Here is a 21,103-nt window from a genome sequence, read left to right on the forward strand (position 1 = left end):
GATCATTGTGTTGCAGCTAAAAACCAGAGAAATAAAAGAGATGTTTGGTTTGAGGAACGTTCTCAACTCTTCATCTGGTTCTTTCTTACAACATGAAAGAAAAGAAAATGACAAAGCTTCATTCAAACTGTGAGTTTATAGTAAATCATTGATATTTGTCAGTTAATTTAATGACTCAGAGCAAAAAGAAGCGTTCAGAGAAAATTCAGCCTCATTTATTATTCAAATAGAAACAAAAACAAGTTCCCAGCTTCGTGTTTACTGAGTCGATATCAGAACTAAAGCTCTGTGGTGTATGAAGTCATATTAAACTGTTCTATACACAGAACTTCAGTGAGTCATGGTGGGAGAAGCAGGACATAATTCACGAGTGATGCCGTCACACAACCAGAAGAATTACAGTGATTTAAATCTGTGTGTGTCTGTGATTGTGTGCGTCAGTGATGGTGTGTGTGAGTGTGTGTCTGTGTGATATGAGGCCTTCCAGCAGATCTATTTTTGGTGACGTGACAGCTGCCTCCGAGCTGCAGCGTCACACTCAAGAGGCCGAGCAGCTTCAGGCTCGACAGCGTTTCATCAGACGTGTGAGAACTCACAGAAAAACAAAACCTCTGGTTATCAACTTCATGTAAAACTGTGTGTCTGTGTGTGTGTGTGTGTGTGTGTCTGTGTGTGTGTCTGTGAGTGTGAGAGTGTGTGTTCTTACCTCTGTTCAGACGGGTCAGGCCAGAGGAGGTGATCTGCTCTGAAGCTGACAGCGGCCGCTCTGACACTATCTACTAAAGTTAGTCTCCCCCTCCTCTCCACCCCCCCCCCCCCCCCCCCCCCCTACCCAGCAGGCCTGTGGAGACCCTGACACCCGACACCAGCAAGTAATCTAGTACTTTTACCAGAGTAACGCTGCAGTGTAGAGTATTTACACTGTGTGTGGTTCTTACAGCTCTATTTACACTTCCCCCACAGATTTGGATTTTTGATTTAAATATGAGATTATTTCATTTGCTTTCTCATCCTTTTACTTTGTATACATATATATTTATATCTATAAAACTTCCACTGGACTGTAGCTCTGGTTCCACATCTGTCTTCACAGAGCAGATGTTCCTCCCTCAGAAGAATCGTCTCCTGAGCCGAGTGCTTATCAGCCATCAGCTGACCGGCGTCTCCACTATTTATATCAGTAGATAATTCGAGTCACAGGCTCACACACACTTGTTTTGTTCAACATAAGATTAACATCATGGACCATGAAGCGTTTTTAGGTCACTGATCTGATTTCAAACTGTTTATTTGAACGTTTGTAATTGAACAAACTACTATGACTGAATATCAGTCCAGGTCTAAACAAGACGTTTACACAACGCTCAACAATCTGTTTGATTTTACCTCAGTTTTTACAATTCAAGCTGGATAGTTTATGGTTTATGTTCCAAAGTCTTTTGATAACGAGGAGAAGAGCTGATTACGTGGTTTCCTGCAGAACTCAGGACTGATCCCTGATCAGTTCTCTCTGGTCTCCCTTGAGCCATTCACACTTTGCTGGATGGTAGAAATGAGGAACCCTTCACACGCTCAGCTGCCTTTTCACTTTTTATTGCAGTCACAAGAAAACAAAAGTGCTTTAGTCCAACAAGAAGAAAGTGTCACATTAAAGGCGATATAGTTTTTAACCCAACACAAGGTTCACGTACTTCAGGTGTTTGATCCTCGTGTCGGAGTGGCACGTTGGCCTATCGGGCCGTCCACACTTCAACACAACCGAGGAACAACAAACAAACACTGCTCAGTGAACAACAAGGCACATCCAGGCACAGTAATAGAGACAGCACGACATCGAGCGGCAACGAGGAGACGACACAGTGAGTTCAGAGGGGACGAGGGTCGGGGGGGAGGTCGATGTCACTTTGACTGATCCCTGATCAGCAGCGAGAGAAACGATAGAGACAAAGACCGACGAGCTTTTCACGAGAGTAAAAACATCACAGGACAAACGATCAGCTTCTAGATCCCAGAGGACGATGAGGGGACGGATCCACAGCTGACGTGGAACCAGGACCCAGGAGAGTCTCCGCTGCCCCCCCGCTCAGGTTTCTACTTTGGGTTTTTGTTTGGCACGATTCTCCGACGCGTCACGTTCACAGCGTCGACTTCCAGAGTTCACAGCACAAGACGAGAAGAAGCACGTTAGAACAAAGCTTTGGCAACAGGGACGTGATCCGGTGTGAGGTAGCTGGGATCAGGACGTCCGACACTGGGAATAATGATTACAATATAATATAATAATATAATAATAATAAAGAAAAGAACGTTCAGATCTCGTCCACGAGGACAGCAAAATGTTCTGGAGGTTTAAAATGACCTGAATCCAACAGCTCGTTTCCTTCTGGTCACATCCCACAAGGCTCAACTCCCACTTGGGCCTTTTTGCAATAAACTGCACAAATAATAGATAAAGGTGCATTTTAAGATTTTCTACGAGACGTTAAAGTGTTAAAATAGTCAGAGATCAGTGTTTGTGATCGATAACTCTAGAGGAAGAGCTGCTAATACTCTAATACTTCATGATTCAGGTTCTTTCTTTGCTGTCTGAATATAACTGAACCCTGCTTTTCTTTCAGCATGTTGAAAATACATAAAAGTGCTTTTTGTCATAGTGTTAAATTCATAATCTTTGGGACGATAGAAAATATACTTTTTAATTCTCACGATTGAATTTGGAACCAAACCGATCACAAACGGATGAGAAGTCGTAGAGAAGTTTGTGGAACCTCCCGAGTGTGAGGAGGAGAACCAGATGTTCTGCTTCCTCAGATAGAACTCGTCAGCGACTCGGTGTCAGACGATGGGTCGAACCCGAACCAGCAGCTCCTTCTCTCCTCCAGTGTTTCTGATTCCTGAGAAAGACCCTGAAGCTGAGGCAGAGGAACACGGGTGAGAAGAAGCAGCGCGTGGTGAAGAGGTCCTTGTTCATCTGAAGCTACGCAGAGTTATTTTTCAGACCAGCACCAGTTTGTTGAATTGTTTCTGGAGGTCTGAACGTCCTGCAGACGCTCTCCAGCTTCCTGTCTTCAGCCCCTGTTGTCCACAGCCACAGGAAGCAGAGGCATGGACGCCTCGCTCCTCTCGGCCTTGCCGCCATCTTCGGGCTCGCTCATCATCTTCTTCCTGGCTTGGTACTCGGCGAGTTTCCTCGTCTTCTCCTCCGTCTCAGCGTCGTCTCCGCAGCCGCTCTGCAGAGACGGGAACTCCCGGCAGTACGGCGGCGGCAGACAGGGCACCAGGTGCACCTCGCCGCTCTCGTGCATGAGCTGGACGCAGGTGTAGAAGTCCTGAGGCGAGGCGCTGGTGGTGCCGGCGGTGGCGAGGAAGGAGTCTCCCTGTCCCATCACGCTGTAGTCCGTCCCCGGCAGAGACAGGATCTCAGGCCGGGGCAGCGATGGAGCGAAGGCCTCGAGGGGCGAGGAGCAGTAGGGCGACAGGCTCTGCAGGTAGGGAGTCGGGTTCCGGGCGGCCATGGGCGTCAGGTCACCTGGTGTCACCAAGGCCTCCTTGTCCCCGCCCATCAGGGGGGCCTGGACGCTGTAGTCCTTGGGCGTGGTCACATAGATGCTGTCAGCGCTGGCCTGGTCCCACACCTCCTCCGTGTAGCTGGGGGGGCGGTAGCTGTGGAAGTTACTGAGGTGACGGTTGATTTCATCCAGGTTCCCCTTCTGAGGGAGGGAGGAGAAGAGAGAGAGGGAGGGAGGGAGGGAGAAGAGGTGGGGAGAGGAGAAGAGGAGGAGAGGAGGAGAAGAGAGAGAGGGAGGGAGGAGAAGAGAGAGAGGGAGGGAGACAGAAGAGGTGGGGAGAGGAGAAGAGAGAGAGGGAGGGAGGAGAAGAGAGAGAGGGAGGGAGACAGAAGAGGTGGGGAGAGGAGGAGGAGAGGAGAAAAGGAGGAGGAGAGGAGGAGAAGAGGAGGGAACATGAAGACAGATGAATGTCCGAGTGGCAGCTTTAAAACCACAGAATATTGTTGGATGGATGATTTGGTCAGATGATCAGTCCAGACCATGACAGGTGATTGACAGGTGAGTCGGACATTAGATCTCAGTTACCTTCATCAGCAGTGGATCAATACCCATGATCCTCGGCTTCGGAATCTGAGGCAGGAAGTAGTCTTTTATTCTGAAGAGCAAACAACAACCGAGAGAGAGTTTGAGAATCTACACAACATGTGTGTGTGTGTGTGCATGTGCATGTGTGTGTGTGTGTGTGTGTGTGTGTGTGTGTGTGTGTGTTCTTACCTTCTGCTCTGTGGAATTACACCAAAAGCGATGACCAGCAGAGCCAAGACGCCGACGCCCGTCACCAGGATCAGAACCAACAGCTTCCCTGAAACATTCAACCACTTATTACTGTCTCTCCTCCTCACCTCCTCTCCTCCTCCTCCTCCTCTCCTCCTCTCCTCCTCCTCTCCTCCTCACTTCACCTCCTCCTCACCTCCTCCTCACCTCCTCTCCTCACCTCCCCTCTCCTCCTCTCCTCCTCACTTCACCTCCTCTCTATCCTAATACACACTTCAACGTCTTTACACTTGAAACACAAACACAAAAATGTCATGTTCTGAGTAGCAAAGAGCATCAGGGGCCATTTCCTATTTGAATAAAATATAGATTTACACTAAAATACTTTAAAACTGTAATAATTTGATGTTTTGGGAATTAATAAACATTAGGAACAGTTGTTATATTACGTTGTGTCCCTTTAAATATTCCGTCCTTGTGTGATATAACCTGATGGACACATAAATTATGATAATCTATAGGATCAGTGGAATTAATGCTGTCAAATAAAAAGGAATAATAATAAACCTGGATTCACTGCATTAAAACAACCATAATTAGAAGACTGATGCTAATGAGCTGTGTGGCCGTGCCGCTGGAGCGCTGTGCGTCGGCCTACCTGCCGGCAGGGTGGGGGGGATGCTCATCTGCAGCGTGGAGCTCCACTCGCTCCACAGGCCGTAGTTCTGCGAGCGGCACCGGACCCGGATGACGTAGTCGGCCACCGGGAGGCCGAGCAGCTCCACGTGAGGCTCCCGCAGAGCGGCTTTCACCTGCAACACACCAGGAGCACTTTATTAGGAACGCCCCGCTCGTCCTCTGGAGTCCTTCAGCGGCTGTGGTTTCCTCCCAGTACCTTCCAGTTGTCGGGCTCGGTGAGGCGTCGGTACTGGAGCTCGTACATCAGCGTGATCCAGCCGTACTGGAGGTGTGCCGGCACCGGGTAGGTCCAGGACAGCAGCACGTTGAGGCCCATCTCGTCTCCACCCGGGTCGGTCAGGGTGTAGGTCACGTTCACCGGAGCTTCAGTCTGAACTGTGGACGACACAAACACAGGAACAGCTTCAGAACCGGGTAAGTTGCTGTGGTTTAAATCAGCGTTTCAACATTTCCCAGAATTCCCGTCAGTATTTGCGTCACTGATCAAACACAAAGATCTGCACTGAGCGTTTGGTTCCAATTCTCAATTAAAAGTTCATCATTAATCATCTCCCTCTCCTGGGGCTCGTTAATCATCCTCAGTCCCTCAAACCTCTGACACACTCCAGAGTTTCACTGAGTCCAAGATCATCACATTTAAACTGTTCTGCTTTCAAACACAAGATATGAAAACAACACCATCACACGTCTTTACCCTGGAAAGTGAGAAACCACAGAGGAAAGACTTTCCTCAGTTTCTTCTGCCAGTCAGAGACATCATCACACTTTACATCCTGAACAACAGACTCAGTTAGAATCAGTCCAGGTGTGATGTTTGTCATTTGTTTTTATTTATTTCCACTTGTTGTCTTGTTGTTTCTTCTCATCCCTAATTGCCTCGATACACTTTCTTTAATTGGACGACAGAAAACGTTTGGAAATGTTTCCTCTGCCTTTGAAAAACTGTAATTATCATTTTCTATGAAAGAGAATTACCAAAGCACAGGATGAGAAACGTGGATTTTATATTAGATTTCAATATGAAATGTTTCTCGAGAGGAACATAATAATAAATGTGTAGCAGCTCTCATGCCATCGTCAGTTTCCCTCTAACAACACGTTCCTCTCTCTCTCCTGCACACGGACGTCACATCAGCAGCAGGAGATCAAAGTGTGAACTACCAGAGACATTTTAATCGTGACCTTTCGGTTGCTCTTTGCCTGCAGGGGGGGGGGGGGGGGCATGATAAGAACGTCTCTGACCTTCTCCCATGTCGGAGGCCAACAAAAGATTACCACGCCCGTCATGTGGACCCTCACGCAGGTTACACGCGTGTTAGCGCTGATGGAGCCACATGTCTTGTGTTGTTCACATGACGCAGACACACACTAGACCTCGGTCGAGCCGCCGCTCCGGTCCAGAGCCGACCGGCAGCGTCTGGGTAACAACAGTAAACCTGATTAACGGCCTCAGGCTTCCTGCTAATAGAAGCGTCTCTTGAATTCATCCATAAACAGAAACTAGGTGAACAGATTTCACACTAACTGATTTAAATGTGTGTAATTACAGAGGTGTGTGTGTTTAAAGTGTCGTCATCCAGCTGTAAAGTGGAGTCTCTGAATTATAACCAGGCCTGAGGGCGTCTCCCATCATCAGCGCTCTGCTCCACTGACTCTACAGTTTATATTTGAAGTGACAAACGATCAAAACGTGATGAAATGACCTAAAGTCAAGGTGACCTTTGACCTTCAGCCACCTAAATGTAATCAAGTCATCCTCGAGTTCAAGTGAACGTTTCTTTCTCATTTGAAGTAATTCCCTCGAGGCGTTGTGGAGATATCGTGTTCACAACCGTGGGACAGACGGTCAACCCGAACGTCTCCGGCCACTAGGTGTCGCCACCACCTATTCTGCTGCATAAGCACTTTGGAACCAGGCTCACCGATGTCAGCCACGTCCAGGCAGTGCTTCTGGGAGGTGTAGTTCCCGTGGGCGGTGACGGCCGTGACGTTCATGCAGTAGAACTTCCAGATGGACGTGTGGCTGCTGTCGAAGTGGCAGCTGTTGGGACCAGTGCTCGTGTAGTCGGGACATTCCTGTCGGGGGCCTTTACTGGGAAGTGAAGAAGAAGAGGTTTATGAAAAGGAGAAATTTAATTGTTAATGATTTCATTTTGCATTTCAGACGATAACTTGTTCAAGGTTTGCTCTGAAACTTTCTCTTCTTGTATTTAAACGCAGTGATTCTAGATTTAATTTGACATTTCTACAACAGACGTATGATGATGGAGCTGTGGACGCTTCCCACTGGTGACACTGGTTAGATCTTCAGCAGAACGTAGACTCCTGCTCTAGTTCCCAGTCGGAGACGTCTCGACAGAGCTTCAGCTGAGCTCATTCTTCACATCATCTAATAAAGACACAGGAATTGAGCTGAAATGTATTTTTCTGTCTCATTTAGTTTTTTTCAGTCTGAGCCACGGATCAAAGGGATTCCTTTAAACTCACAGTTTCTAATAAATCTAATTAAACCGCTGAGACGAGCTCCAACAGGAGCTGGAGCCGGAGAGAAGGAAGATAGATAGATAGATAGATAGATAGATAGATAGATAGATAGATAGATAGATAGATAGATAGATAGATAGATAGATAGATAGATAGATAGATGGATACTTTATTAATCCCGAGGGAAATTCAGAAAATCATCAAAGTCCTGATGTGTAATTACTGGACCAAAGTAAAAGATGTTATCTCGGTTGAAACTGTTCAGCTTTGATCTGTTTATCTTATTTGAGACTGAAGAACAAACTGATGCCTGAGAAGCCGGCGACAGGTCGATGTGTCTGTGACGCTGCGTCCGGTCAAACGCACAAATCCAATTGGTCCTCGCTTCTAACAGCTGTTTGTGACGCTCTGCGTTTCAGAGCCGCTCTGCGTTTCAGAGCTGCTCTGCCACATCGACCTGTTGAAAGCTCTGCAGTGAAGTAGAGCACGAGAAATCACAGTGGATTTAAACGGCGGAATTCAAGCGACCTAGAAAACGTTGGGCCTCTAAGCTGCAGGGAAATGTGAAATCACATCGACGCCTCTGAAACACAAAGTCACAGAAACACGAGGATCTGAAAACACGTTGAGATGAAAGAAACTGAGGGAGTGAGAAACTGTGATGATGAAGGTGAGGGTGAAGGACGAGGAAGGTGAGGGTAGAGGATGATGAAGGTGAGGGTAGAGGATGATGAAGGGGAGGGTGAAGGATGATGAAGGTGAGGGTGAAGGACGAGGAAGGTGAGGGTGAAGGATGATGAAGGTGAGGGTGAAGGACGAGGAAGGCGAGGGTGAAGGATGATGAAGGTGAGGGTGAAGGACGAGGAAGGCGAGGGTGAAGGATGATGAAGGTGAGGGTGAAGGACGAGGAAGGTGAGGGTGAAGGACGATGAAGGTGAGGGTGAAGGACGAGGAAGGTGAGGGTGAAGGATGATGAAGGTGAGGGTGAAGGACGATGAAGGTGAGGGTGAAGGACGATGAAGGTGAGGGTGAAGGACGCACTCTTTGGAGTAGGTGAGGACGTAGGACACGACCTCGCCCTCCGTCAGGTTGTCCAGTGGACGCCACCAGCAGGTGAAGTCCTCCATGTTGGGAGAGCGGCAGTGGTAGATGTGAGGCCTCGTCATCACAGCATCTTCCTCCCCTGGGAAAAAACAAACAAATGTTATCTGATGCAAAACGACTGAAGCGTGATGAAGAGGAAACTAAATGATGAAGAGGAAACTAAATGACCAAAGGTATGGAGGACAAAATAATCAATCACAACACACAGACACACACACAGACACACACACACACACACACACACACACAGTGGAGAATTGATCAGCGTCTGAAAGCAGCAGGAAGTAGAAGCCGACACGCTGAGAGGAAAATCACAGATCTGAAAAGACGATAGAAGATGTTTCTATCTGAGGACAGACAGCAGACTGAGTGGAGCTGAGACGGCTTCTGGTCCTTCATGTGTGTTTCACATGTTCCTCCACACGGACCTCATCCTGGAGGAGCAGCGTGGGGTCGGGGGGGTAATCCATGAGAGAATGCAGCAGGTAACAAAGACCTGTTGTGTAGCTGTAAGAAGCTCAGTGATCAGCACCACAGGAACCTTTCTAATCAACAAGCTCCACTTCAGACACCACGTGACGCCGGCCCAGCTCCACCTGCAGCTGATCCAGGAGCAGCCCACTTGGTTTTCTACACAGCTTCAAGTGTGCGACTCACTCAGGACGTCCTCGATGCACAAGAGATACACAAAGAGACCACAAACAGACTGAAAGACTCAACAGAAGACATTTAAACAGAGACACAAAATGTCCACAACTCCAGAGAGTTCTAATCCTCCTGACTGTGGGAGAATCTGAGAGCATCACAGATCTGGGAACAGCTGACGAGAGCAGACGGCTCCTGCAGGTTTCATTTCCTGGAAGAGCTTAACTCTGAATCTGTGAATCTTCTCTTTGTGTCGGTCACAGAATCTCTCAGCTCACCGTCTACAAACTAGAGTCACTCTTCTGATCGGACCCAGTTTTAGGATTTCACCTGATTCTCCTTCATCTCCATAACAAATCAGAAGACTTATTAATAATCTATATCCAAGTAGAAACACTGGAAGAACATGTATGTCGCTTTAAAATAAAAATATAAGAGGAGCAAATAAAGAGCTGCTTAGAAATGACCCCTGATGTTGTAAAGACTCAGATCAACGTAGATCAACGTAAACCAGTGAAACCAGTGAAACCAGTTCCAGACCAAACCAATCAAATTACAGATTCATTCAAGGTCTCTCAGCAGAGATGAAGGAGAGAGAGACGAGCTGGAAGTTCCAGAAGCAGCAGGTGTGAGTCATAAAGAAAAGATTGAATCAAGAAACGATTCAACATCTTTCTGTGGTTTCATTGTTTCCCATCATGCACCAGTCCACAGCTGGAACCAAACCACGTCAGGTGACACTGGTCTCCCAGTCGCTCCCACTCACCGTGGTGGTGCCCCGCTCGGTGCGTGGCGTTCAGCGTGGTGCTGCCGCTCACCAGAGGAAGCAGACAGAGCAGCAGCAGCATCCTGCCGGCGCCTGGTCCTGTCAACACAAACACAAATATCATGTAAACATGTTTCTGTTCACGTTACACATCTGTCAGGAAACACAACACAGGAGATTAAAAACTCCCTGACACACAAACGTGGACGCTTATAGAAATGTTTGCATTCTGGCGTTGGAGGAGAGGTTAATGAAGGTTTGACCTTTTGATGGGTTGACCTGTTTGTCCTGTTTGTGAGTCCACTCTTACTTCATTGTGCCCCCCCCCCCCCCCAGGGATAAATACAGTTTTATTGAAGTGACACCATGAGTTCCCCCCCCCCCCAGGCCCTCAGTGCGTCACGGCGTCCGTCCCCTGCAGCGGGGAAGCCTTCAGAGAACTCATGAACACAGCAGGTGATAGAAGAGACCGACTCCATTCACAGTTGTGTTGTTTGTGTTGTTTGTGTTTCAGAGATAATTCACTTTATGATTAAAAAGTGTTCTGTGTTTTTCCAAACTGAATCAAAAAGGTCAAAACAAATATTAACCTTAGAATTACACATTTAATTATCAGTTTGATGACAATTAACTTTTCGTGTTGAGCAAATTAACCTTGAACGTTTAATAATAATAATAATAATTAGTGTTTGATCTGTTAAATTAAATGTTATGCATCCTGCTGCTCTCAGTGTGGATCTGGTGACGGTGGAATGAGGCTTCACCGCTCGGCTCTTCATGTTCCTTCAACATGAATTAGATCTGTGCCCTCAAGGATCCTGCTGAAAGCTCGTTAGTGTAATCAGCTTAGTGCAGGGACCTGAGTCACAGACACACTATCATCATGCTGCTGAGAAGAAGAAGCCTCGTGTTGCTGTTGTATAAAAACACAAGCAGAACATCTGGAACCAGCAGAAAAACCTTGAGCTCAGCAGAACTCAGGAACTGTTTCAAAAACCTGGAAGCAGGAACTTCAGCTGGAGAATCAAAGATCTAAAAGTGTCTCTGCAGCTCCAGGAAACATCTGCGCTGGTTTCCAACTGGAGAACTTTACCAGGAACCAACGTTATGCAAATTAAAAACATGGAACCAGGAACATCTACTGACTGAGGTTTATTCAGGCTGATAAAAACCCAGCGGCTGAAACTACACGAAGCATCAGAGTTAATTCAGCTTCTCACAGATGAAACATCATTAGAATGATTATGATCATGTCCCTTACATAAAGTTTATGATTCAGCTTCTCACAGTTTATTCAAACCTCGTCCGTGTCTCCTCATCCAGGACGATTCAGAGCAGCTGATGAATTCCTGATTTGATTTGTTGATCTTATTATATCTGAACATGTGATCTGATGGTCTCACGTCTTCTCCCTCAATCCCTCCCTCCTTTTTCATCTTCTATCCTTTCCTCTTCTTCTTTTTATCTTATTTCCGTTCTATCCTTTATTCTTCCTCATCTTATATAACCATCTTTCATCCCTTTATGGCTTTTACCTCCTTTTTTCTAGGGCTTTTTCTAACCCTATTTTCATTATTGATTCATTTGTCAATAATGTTCTTTATGAATTGATTCATTGTGTGTTTCCCAAAACCCAAGATGACCTCAAATGTCTAATTCACTTTACTGCTATTAGACGAGCTAAGAAAATATGAACATTCATCTGAAATCAGAGAATTTTGACAAGAAATGACTCAAACGAGCCTCACACATAAAAACTACATGAGAAAACAATAAAATCAAAACTCTTATATAACCAGGAGCAGGTTCTAAGGTCGCCCGGCGGCTCAGGGTCTTCGCAGTCTGCGTGAGGAGCAGAGCCTCTGATCTAAGACAACACTCATAATCCCTGACGTGTTCTTGGGGGATTAGAACAAAGCCTTGTTGGGTTTTATCTGGAAGTTTCAGCTCGACCTTCACGCACCACAGGTCAGTGAGACTGAAGACGAGTGGACACCACGAGAAGACAGAGAAACTTCCTGAACAGAGTTTCCCATCAGGAGCTGGTTTGTGTGTCCGGTCCGGAAGCTGGGAGCTGTGGTGCAGAGCAGAGAAATGGAATCCGTCACGTCTCAGCCTCCATGTGACGGAGCAACAGACTAAGTGGCTGCAGGCGGCTGGTCTTCACATGACTCGGTTTAGAGTGATCACAGATAAAAGCCCTGATGTCCTCTGTCTTCTCACACATCTTCACATTCCAGAGAAATGTTTGCTCCTGGATTTCATGTTTCTATCCGTGTGGAGGGGAAATCCAGATGTTTGCAGCTGTCTCCATAATAATGAAACTGCAGAAATCCTATATTAAAAAGACACTGAAGGTGAACTCTCATTTATCTGAGAGGTTACATGTTAAAAAGAAGATGAATGTGTTTATTAATAATCACTTCATGATGATTTCTGTTTGTTGTAAAGAGCAGCGTGTCGTCAGCAGAGAGAGAAACTCTCAGTGAGGGAGCTGCGTTTACTTCATGAACATCAAACTAATGAAATGTCCAAGGTCAGAGTTTCACTGGGGATGTGAGGATCCAGAGGTTTTACACAACTGGAGCAATATTCACCTTTTCTGACTAATTCCATGAAGCAGAAAGTCACATGTTTCATTTGGGGAAACAACAACAACGAGCCACATTTCCTTCAGGCTCCTCACGAAGAGAATCCTCCACTTCCTGTCACACACAAATCCACTCGCTCCAGCTCCGGGCTCCCGACTCGCTCTGGTTCAGACGCAGAAGAAGAACTGAGGAGGAACTCTGAGATCGACTGGTCGACCTTCACCTCCACATTACAACACCTTGAAGAAAAGGTGCATTACGTAGGTTTATGGACTGAGGACTTTGACTTTCTGATGATCTTTGACTGAAGATTAAAATTCACACACACACACACACGACTTCTGTTAATCAGAATCAGGACTTTGGATCCTGATCTAGAGAAAAACTGCTTCGTGAGAAAATGGACATATTCCAGGAAAAGTTCTGATTGAACAGATGAACAACACAAACTTTATGATATTAAATCTCAAGGTAAAACGTTTGGTGAAGGACGCATCACATGACTCATCCTAATCCAATAATTCTCACACAATTGATTTTCATTTTGATTTATAATTGGTCGTCAACATTAAAGTTATGTTTTCTACCTGAGGATAAGTTTCGATTTAAAGTCCAATTAACTTCACAGACCTGCTTCACTCAAATTAATTAGAAAAAAATGAATCACCCAGATTAATCTTCCAAGTTTCCAGTTCTCTCCTCCACAGATCATCTACCAATTAAAACCATTCAAGTTTAAACCAGACCTGAACCCGAACGCATCGATAACCACTCATCCAACAAACGCTCCTGGACCCTGACAAGTTGTCAAACCTGTCAATCATCTCCCTGACTCTCTCTGTGAGACGTCCCTGCTGATGAAGAGTTTATAAATAAACTGTCAGAACCAATTATTCAATATATTCCTCTTTTAATTGGCAGGTGGAGCAGGTGATGACAGCTCGGACACGTCTAATTATAGAGGACTGTGGGAGTTGGATCCACCAGGACGGAGGTTTGTCTCCACTAACCTGACGAGACGGATGTCGAGAGACGTGTCCTCCCTGGACGGCCGAGGGAGGACACACGTCTAAAGAGGCTTCTTCTGTTTGCACCTCCAGGTATCGAGTGGCGTCGCTCCCCCGAGCTGCCGCTGAGAGCGCCCCCCCCCCAACTGAACCTGTGACCACACGTCTCAGAAAGACTTCACTCCCATGTCCTCGTCTAAAAGACCTGGAGTCGTTCAACCTGCAGCTGCACGAGGTCGGATGAAATGTTTCATGTTGGAGCTAAACATCGTGATTCCAGCTCCAACATGAGGAAACTGTCACGATGGTCAACACACAGAAGAAGATTCAAGAGATGAAAGAGTCAAATAAAGAGATTAATGATCAGCAGGGTTATAAATTATTTAAATGAGGAATAGCTAAAATATCTGAGATGCTTTAATCAAGCTCACGTTTGTTCACTATGTCAGAAATCAACCGTTTGTCTGAAAGTCTCCTTGTTCAGGTCTCGTGTCAATCACACACCTTTACCCCCCCCCCCCCCCCAGCAGTTACTCAGTAGTGAGAAACAGAAGAACAGAACGTGACAGTCACTGATTCACAGAAGGAGAATCCTCCACATGGAGAAGAAGCTGTTCACAAACCTGCAGGAGAACAAGACCAAGATCTTAAAGTGGTTGTGACCTGTTGGAGATAAACTCACATTTACATGAATCACCAGCTTCTGTTAAACTCTGATTATTAGATTGTTGGACCTCATCTGAATGTTGTCAGAGGCAGAAACATTAAAAAAGCTATTTGAAATCAGAGATAAGAATCTTTTGAAAAGTCTCCACAGGCGAGTTTCCACCACAACAACAAGGAAAACATACTTTGTCCAGATTGTCACAGAAGAAAACACCAATAAGGACTTGAATCGTTACACAGAGGCAGCTGTTTATAAATATATATATTATTATTAATGAGGAGGAAGAAAAAGCCTCTCCCCACAGAGAGGAGGTTCTCTATCGTGTGTAGTGTTCTGTGGCTGAAGCCTCTTTGGGACTCGACACCATCTAAAGGCCTGAACCTGACGGAGTGTGAGTCAGTTTGTCTCAGAGACGTGTCCCTCTCGTCTCCGTCTCCTGTCCCCGATGAGGTCAGAGAGGACGAGCAGCAACAAGACGCTCCTGCTGGACTTTGAGTCCTCGGCTCCAGGAGCAGATCCCGCAGAGATAAGTCTGATCTGTGGAGCAGCTCTGGGATCAGCTCCACTCAGGCAGCGGTCGGAGCATCCACCCGTCACACAGCGCCGCGGGCTGCACACACACTAACACACAGGAAGTGCTGATCTGAACCGACAGGGGCCTTCGATCCACAGGAAGTCACATGTTGTGTTTGGCATAAGCACGGTTATGTAACTGACCTGTTACTGATTAACACACTGACAGCTCCACATCAACAGATGGACTACAGGTCACTGGGCTCAGATTAGAACCAGCAACCACCACTGGCCTCTGATGCTGGTGGTGGTCGTGTCCCAGGAAGATTCACCCTCAGTCCTGCAGCTGAGTTCATGTGCACGTGACGAGATCCTCAGACGTGCACGAGTGGTTTGGGGGCTAGACCTGCACCTGATTGGCTCCTTCATCAATATATTGCCTGGAGCTGATTCAGGATCAGATACGTTATGATTATAACCTGTTTATACAAAGTTTCACTCTGTAGTCGCCTGATTTCTTTACATCTCAACAGCTAAATGTACAACGTCCAATCTCCAGGAGTTCTTCTTCTTCTTCAATCGACCAAGTTTCAACTGGTCCACTAGTTTCTGCACAATAATAAAAACAGCGTGTGGGTGGAGCTAGCGCGGCTGACGCTGGGTTCCTGTGGCCAACAGGGGGCGCCGGCTGCCTCAGCAGGTTTGAAGCAGCCTCTCGGTCTGTCCTCGGTGTGGACTGACCTCACAGCTGAAAGGCTGAGGTCAGGCTACAGGACGTCTTGTGTCAGGAGGAAGAGCCTGAGGAGAATTAACCCCCCCCCCCCCCCCCCCCCCCACGATGACGCAGACGCAGGGTTTGGCCTAGTTTCTCAGAAATGGCGGCTTTGTCCTTTGATACCAAGTAAACAAAGACGGCGGTGTCAGAGCAGGAAGTGACCTCAGAGCGCAGGACAGCCAGCAGACCCGTCATGTGACCAACCACAGAGCTCGAGGCCTCGTTACCAATCACCTGACCTCTGACCTCTGGCTCCTGGATGTTCCCTAACGGCTCTGATGAAGACCTACATGCTGGTCTCCGACCTGCAACCTGTGGTCAGATGAATGAGTTCTGAGCCGTCGGGTCGTGAGCACATGACCATCAGGGTCGGGGTCAGAACCAGAACCTTCACATGGACTCTACACAACGTTAAAGAGCTGGAACCTTCTGCTGCTCTCAGCCACTAGAGGAACATGAGTTTACTCTTCAGGAGCTTTCAGACGACTCAGGTTCACTTCCTGACCTGATGAGAAGATAATAACAAGATTTCTTTAACATTAGAATATTAATAAATCAGCTGCTGCCGTCATCAGACACAAACATCCAGCTGTCAATCACTGGGTCTCATCAGAAAACCACGACACATGATTCTGCTCTAAAGGCTCCATGAGGGTAGAAAGACATGTTGGATGTGTGTGTGACAGATCAAGGTGAAATTAATAACTCCTAGAAAACTAAATATTTGTGTTTTTAATTACTTATTTGTTGGAGTTAAAGAAGAAGCAGAGTGAAGGTCTTGTAATGATTCCCCTGATTGGTCAGTTGAGTCTCAAGGTTCAGGGACGAGTTCATGTTCGGGTGTGATCACATGTTTATCTTTTATCTGCAACAACACGTGTCAACTGAAAAAGATGCTTCCATCGTTTTAATCATTTCTATTTTGTGTGTTTGTGTTGTTATCGTTACACTTTACACATATTTGTGTGTTTACTTCTACGGTCTCTCATGCTCTCTGCAGCACATTGTGTTTCCACCTGATGTGTGAAATGTGCCATTTAAATAATAACAATAGTAATAATATACAGAAGGGAGATTTTTTGTACTGTATTAAAATTATATTATATAAATGTTTGACTCCTTTTTCTTGGTTATTTCTGTTTTATCTTCTTTTCTACACATTAGGGACGAATCTTCATATTTTCACATGTTTTAAATGAGAACTTAATATTTCTACTGACTCCTGCAGCTGGTTATTGTTATAGTTATTTACAGTTATATAAATAGTTATATAGTTCTAATGACACCTCCTCCTCACTAACGATCCTTGCGCTTTATGAAACGAGCAGAACAAACATCTCGTGCTCTTGTTTATTAAATATAGTTTTACATGATGAGACGTTCAGGCTCCAGAGGAACACAAACTTTTCCTGAGGATAACGAGTAGCACCTGTGCACGCGCGCTGTGTGCACGTGTAGCTGCAGGTTAGAAAACACGAGCGCGTGTCACTCACCAGGTAAAAGAAGCGGCTGCAGACTGAAGGTGCTCGGACGGGATCGGGACCAGGACCGGGTCCGGGACCGGGTCCTGGAGGGGGGGTTAGTCCGGGTAGATCCTGCTCGCAGCTCTGACAGCCGAGCTCTGCCTTCACGGACTCACTGGACCTTCCTACGCCCACTGATCTGAGAGCAGATTTACTCCACCTGATCCAGAGTCAGCAGCCAGACACCAGCTGGAGCTTGGGACCTCCTACTCTTCATCATAGTCCTCCTCCTACTCCTACTCCTACTCCTCCTACTCCTCCTCCTACTATTCCTCCTCCTCCTCATCCTCCTACTCCTACTCCTCCTACTCCTCCTCCTACTATTCCTCCTCCTCCTCATCCTCCTACTCCTACTCCTCCTACTCCTCCTCCTACTATTCCTCCTCCTCCTCCTCCTCCTCCTCTGCATCCTCCTCCACCTACGCTTCATCCTCCTCCTCCTCATCCTGTTCTTCCTCCTCCTCCTCTTCATCCCCTTATTCTTCCTTCTCCTCTTCTTCCTCCTCATCCTCATTCAGAATTCGACCCTCCAACCTCCGTCAGTTCCGTCCTGCACCGCTGGAGGGCGTCAGAGAGATCAACTCTCCAAACAAATGCTTAAAAACAATAATACTTTTTCTTATTTTTAAATAATAAAATTAGTAATTTAGAGAAAAATTATAATATCAATAATTTAGAGAAAATAATAGATTCAATATTTTACATCCAGATGTTGACATGGTGACACATTTAATTCATTAAGTTTAGTTTGTTGTTTTGTGGTTTGTGTTGTCGTGTTGTTGTGTTGTTGTGGTTTGTGTTGTTGTGTTGTGAGTCAGTAACAGATGAACTGTAGCGAGCTGCTTTTCTTCCATTTCCACGTCCAAAGGACGATTATTGTTTCAAAATGGCCGAATGAAAAGATCCTTTGGAGAGGGACTCTTCCAGCCAATCACATGACCCCCCCCCCCCCCACACACACACACATTCTAGTGTTAACAACTGAAACACATGAAAACAGAGCATGTGACCCAGTGACCTGAGGAGGAGCAGATCACTGTCCCTCGTCCCACAGAGACAAACTGCAGCAGGAGAGGGACGAGGCTCTATGTCCCTCAGTCAGTCAATCTGGACATGGACCGTCAATAAAGATGGACGACGTGTCTCCACTTCCTCCCACTATGCACAAATGAATCTGAAATATGTGTGAGACCAACGCTGCCATCTTGTGCTGATCCCAGGTCAGTCTCAGCTCACAGCGTCCCAACTGCTAACATGGAGGATGTGGGGTTTGGGACCTGTACTGCAGCCACCCACACACACACACAGACACACAACAGCCACACACACACACAAACAGACACACACACACACACACACACACAGACACACACACACACACACACACACACACACACACACACACACACACACTCACACAGAGACATTCACATGCAGCCATGTCCTGCAGGAAGAGCTCATGCATCATTCATGCATTTTGCAGAACTATGTAAAGTCCCTGACGTGTGGAGCGAAGCCAGCGAGTGAAACTGATCTGAGAGCAGAGACAGAAATCAGCAGATATCAGATCATATTACATGTCTTCAGAATCACAGACTGGGTTTAAAGACAGAAAATAAGGCCAGAGTGATCGCCCCCTGCTGGCTGACTGCAGTACAGACCAGTGTAGCCGATGGGACATGGACCAAATTAAGAAAATCCAAGCAAACGTTAAATAAATGTTTATTTCCTTTGATAAAAGAATCAACGTTTGTGGTCAGTTGTTGTTCTGAGTGAGCGACGACCTGAATCTGCTCCTTTAAGACTCAGGAAATCCCCCCCCCCCGTCGAAGGAATGTTCACTATTTGAGTTTCAGTGAAATGTCCAACGTCCTCAGAACACGAGGAGCTGTATGTTCACTGTACATTAGAGAACATGAGGCTGGTCTTAGGTCTGAAGCCCCCGACCCCCCCCCCCGCTCGCTGCACTTTGTGATTATTCATTGTGAAATGAGTCGGTGGTGATGTCACAGATTTAATCTGATCCCCAGATTAGGATGAAAATCCCTCCGGACCTTTGCTGTGACTCTCTCCTTCACCTGCAGCTCGGCTTCTCATCACAGCCTCAGAGGCGGCTCCAGTTTACAGAAACATGCTCATTTCACAAGTTATTCATTTAGTAGAGATATTATAACATTAGATATCTAATTTATTCATCTGCTCTAATCCAAGTGCACCCTGTGATCTTCAGGGGAACATCTGGCATCTTCATGTCTGAGGAGTTGTTTTACTAACCGACCTCGAAGACACTGAACATTCATAATTCATCCAGATGTGTTTCACTATGAAGAGAAGGTGGAGCGACTCAGAAGAAGAAGAAGAAGAAGAAGAAGAAGAAGAAGAAGAAGAAGAAGAAGAAGAAGAAGAATGTGTGTATGTGTGTGTGTGTCGAACAAGCAAATGGTTGTGAAATCAAAAGCGGACAATACATTATTCAAGTTTAATGGCAGAGTGACACACAGGAGATGTGACAGAATGAGTCCAATACTACACACACACACACACACACACACATACACATACACACACACACACACACACACACACACACACACACACACACACACACACACACACACACACACCAGGTTTCTATATATATAAGACATATTGGCTCTTTTAGTTTTCCTTTAAAGATTAATTTCCTCTGCATGTTTTATTCTGTATTTTATTCTGAAGCTGCTCCAGTCACCAGGGAGGTTCTTCAGTTTCCTGTCAAGTGCACGTTCATCATCTGGAGCTGGGATCATATCTCTACTATTATTCATACTGTACATTCATGCTCTTCAATCTTTAATACAGCTACACAGCAGAGGCCTCACAGGGAGGAGGGAACGCCCCCCCCCCCCCCCCCCCCGTTCAGGGTTTGACCTGCGTGGACATAATCTACAGATTTAAATCCTCTGGACAATCAGCAGTGATCTGATCGACCATAATCTCCTCCGTCCCTGTTTCCATCTTCAGCCCCGATCACAATCCAACTGATCAGGAGTCAGCTGTCTGGTGTACTCTACAGTCTGTATCTGTATTATATGTAGAATTATGTTCTCAGACATGAAAGATGGAGGAACACGAAGCTTCTTCTTACACATACAGATGTTTAACACTGTATCTCAAATGATGACACACCTTCTCTCTACTGCAACATATGTCACCACCTTCATGTGATTATGAGGATCGATAATCTGGATAAAAACAAACCAAAATATCAATAATCTGAGTATAAAGGAACCAAAGCCAGACTGATATCAGTGTTTTTGGAACTGACACCGATATGAGTGAGTGAAACCTCTGATCTTAACACAGGAGCTCGATGAATTCTGATCTCAGATCTGGAACAAACCGAAGCAGCTCAGTTGAAGTTCGAGGCCCCGGCTTCAGAATGTTCAGGTGTCGGTTCCTTCTCTTTGAAACAGGAAGTCAGTGGCAGTTAATCTGTGTGGTAGTGTGTGTGTGTTTGGGGGGGGGGGGGGGGGGGGGGTGGGGGTCTGGGATCAGTGGCAGGGATAGGGTCTGATTGTACACAGGGCACGGGGGATTGAACCAGATCCCCCCCGACTCAGTTAACACTAGGCTGAAAAGCTAGTCCTTGTATGTTTGTCATAAGTTTATTGATATTTATGAGTGAGCGTTTAATGAACGCTATTGAAAGACACCTGCTGCTTCCCCTTGTGTCCCTGACGAGGAACTCACGGTAACAAAGACAATGTGACAATAGGTTTTACTTCACATTTAGAAATCTGCCACTTCCTCTGCGCACAACTCACAGTGTCTCCATCGGGTGTCTAGTTCCCTCCTCAACCGCCACCTGTCCTCCAGGGGACACAGGTTCAAGACCCTGCTGCCGGCACCACGCTGCACCACCGTCCACACCTGTCCACATCTGTCCACATCTGTCCATCACAGTCCACATCTGTCCACAACAGTTCATCATGACTTTATCTAAAGACCATAAATCACATGTTTTTAATGTTTATGATCGATCAGGACATGAAAGTTAAAAGATG

At 46.2% G+C, this 21,103-nt stretch overlaps 1 protein-coding gene across 1 annotated transcript; it reads right to left on the bottom strand.

The window, feature by feature from the left end:
* Positions 1-1,536: 1,536 nt before the first annotated feature.
* LOC128431317 (prolactin receptor) lies at positions 1,537-20,979 on the bottom strand. Its single transcript, XM_053417597.1, has 12 exons — positions 20,864-20,979; positions 17,028-17,217; positions 15,597-15,846; positions 9,982-10,080; positions 8,504-8,649; positions 6,905-7,058; positions 5,179-5,357; positions 4,942-5,095; positions 4,284-4,371; positions 4,095-4,164; positions 3,628-3,710; positions 1,537-3,096 (listed from the first exon to the last, which is right to left on the bottom strand). Exons 1-12 carry the CDS (start codon positions 20,977-20,979, stop codon positions 3,069-3,071), a joined length of 1,557 nt encoding a protein of 518 aa, XP_053273572.1. The 3' UTR covers positions 1,537-3,068.
* Between the last annotated feature and the right edge of the window lie 124 nt (positions 20,980-21,103).

This window comes from Pleuronectes platessa, chromosome 24 (assembly GCF_947347685.1).
Source record: "Pleuronectes platessa chromosome 24, fPlePla1.1, whole genome shotgun sequence".
Classification (NCBI taxonomy): Eukaryota; Metazoa; Chordata; class Actinopteri; order Pleuronectiformes; family Pleuronectidae; genus Pleuronectes; species Pleuronectes platessa.

Coding starts and splice junctions, on each gene's coding strand:
- LOC128431317 (XM_053417597.1), bottom strand. CDS start 20,979: ATGTGGACAGGTGTGGACGGTGGTGCAGCGTGGTGCCGGCAGCAGGGT. Junction 7,059..8,503: donor TCACCTACTCCAAAGAGTGC/GTCCTTCACCCT, acceptor GGCCCCCGACAG/GAATGTCCCGACTACACGAG. Junction 4,372..4,941: donor CCCCCCCACCCTGCCGGCAG/GTAGGCCGACGC, acceptor TGAATGTTTCAG/GGAAGCTGTTGGTTCTGATC.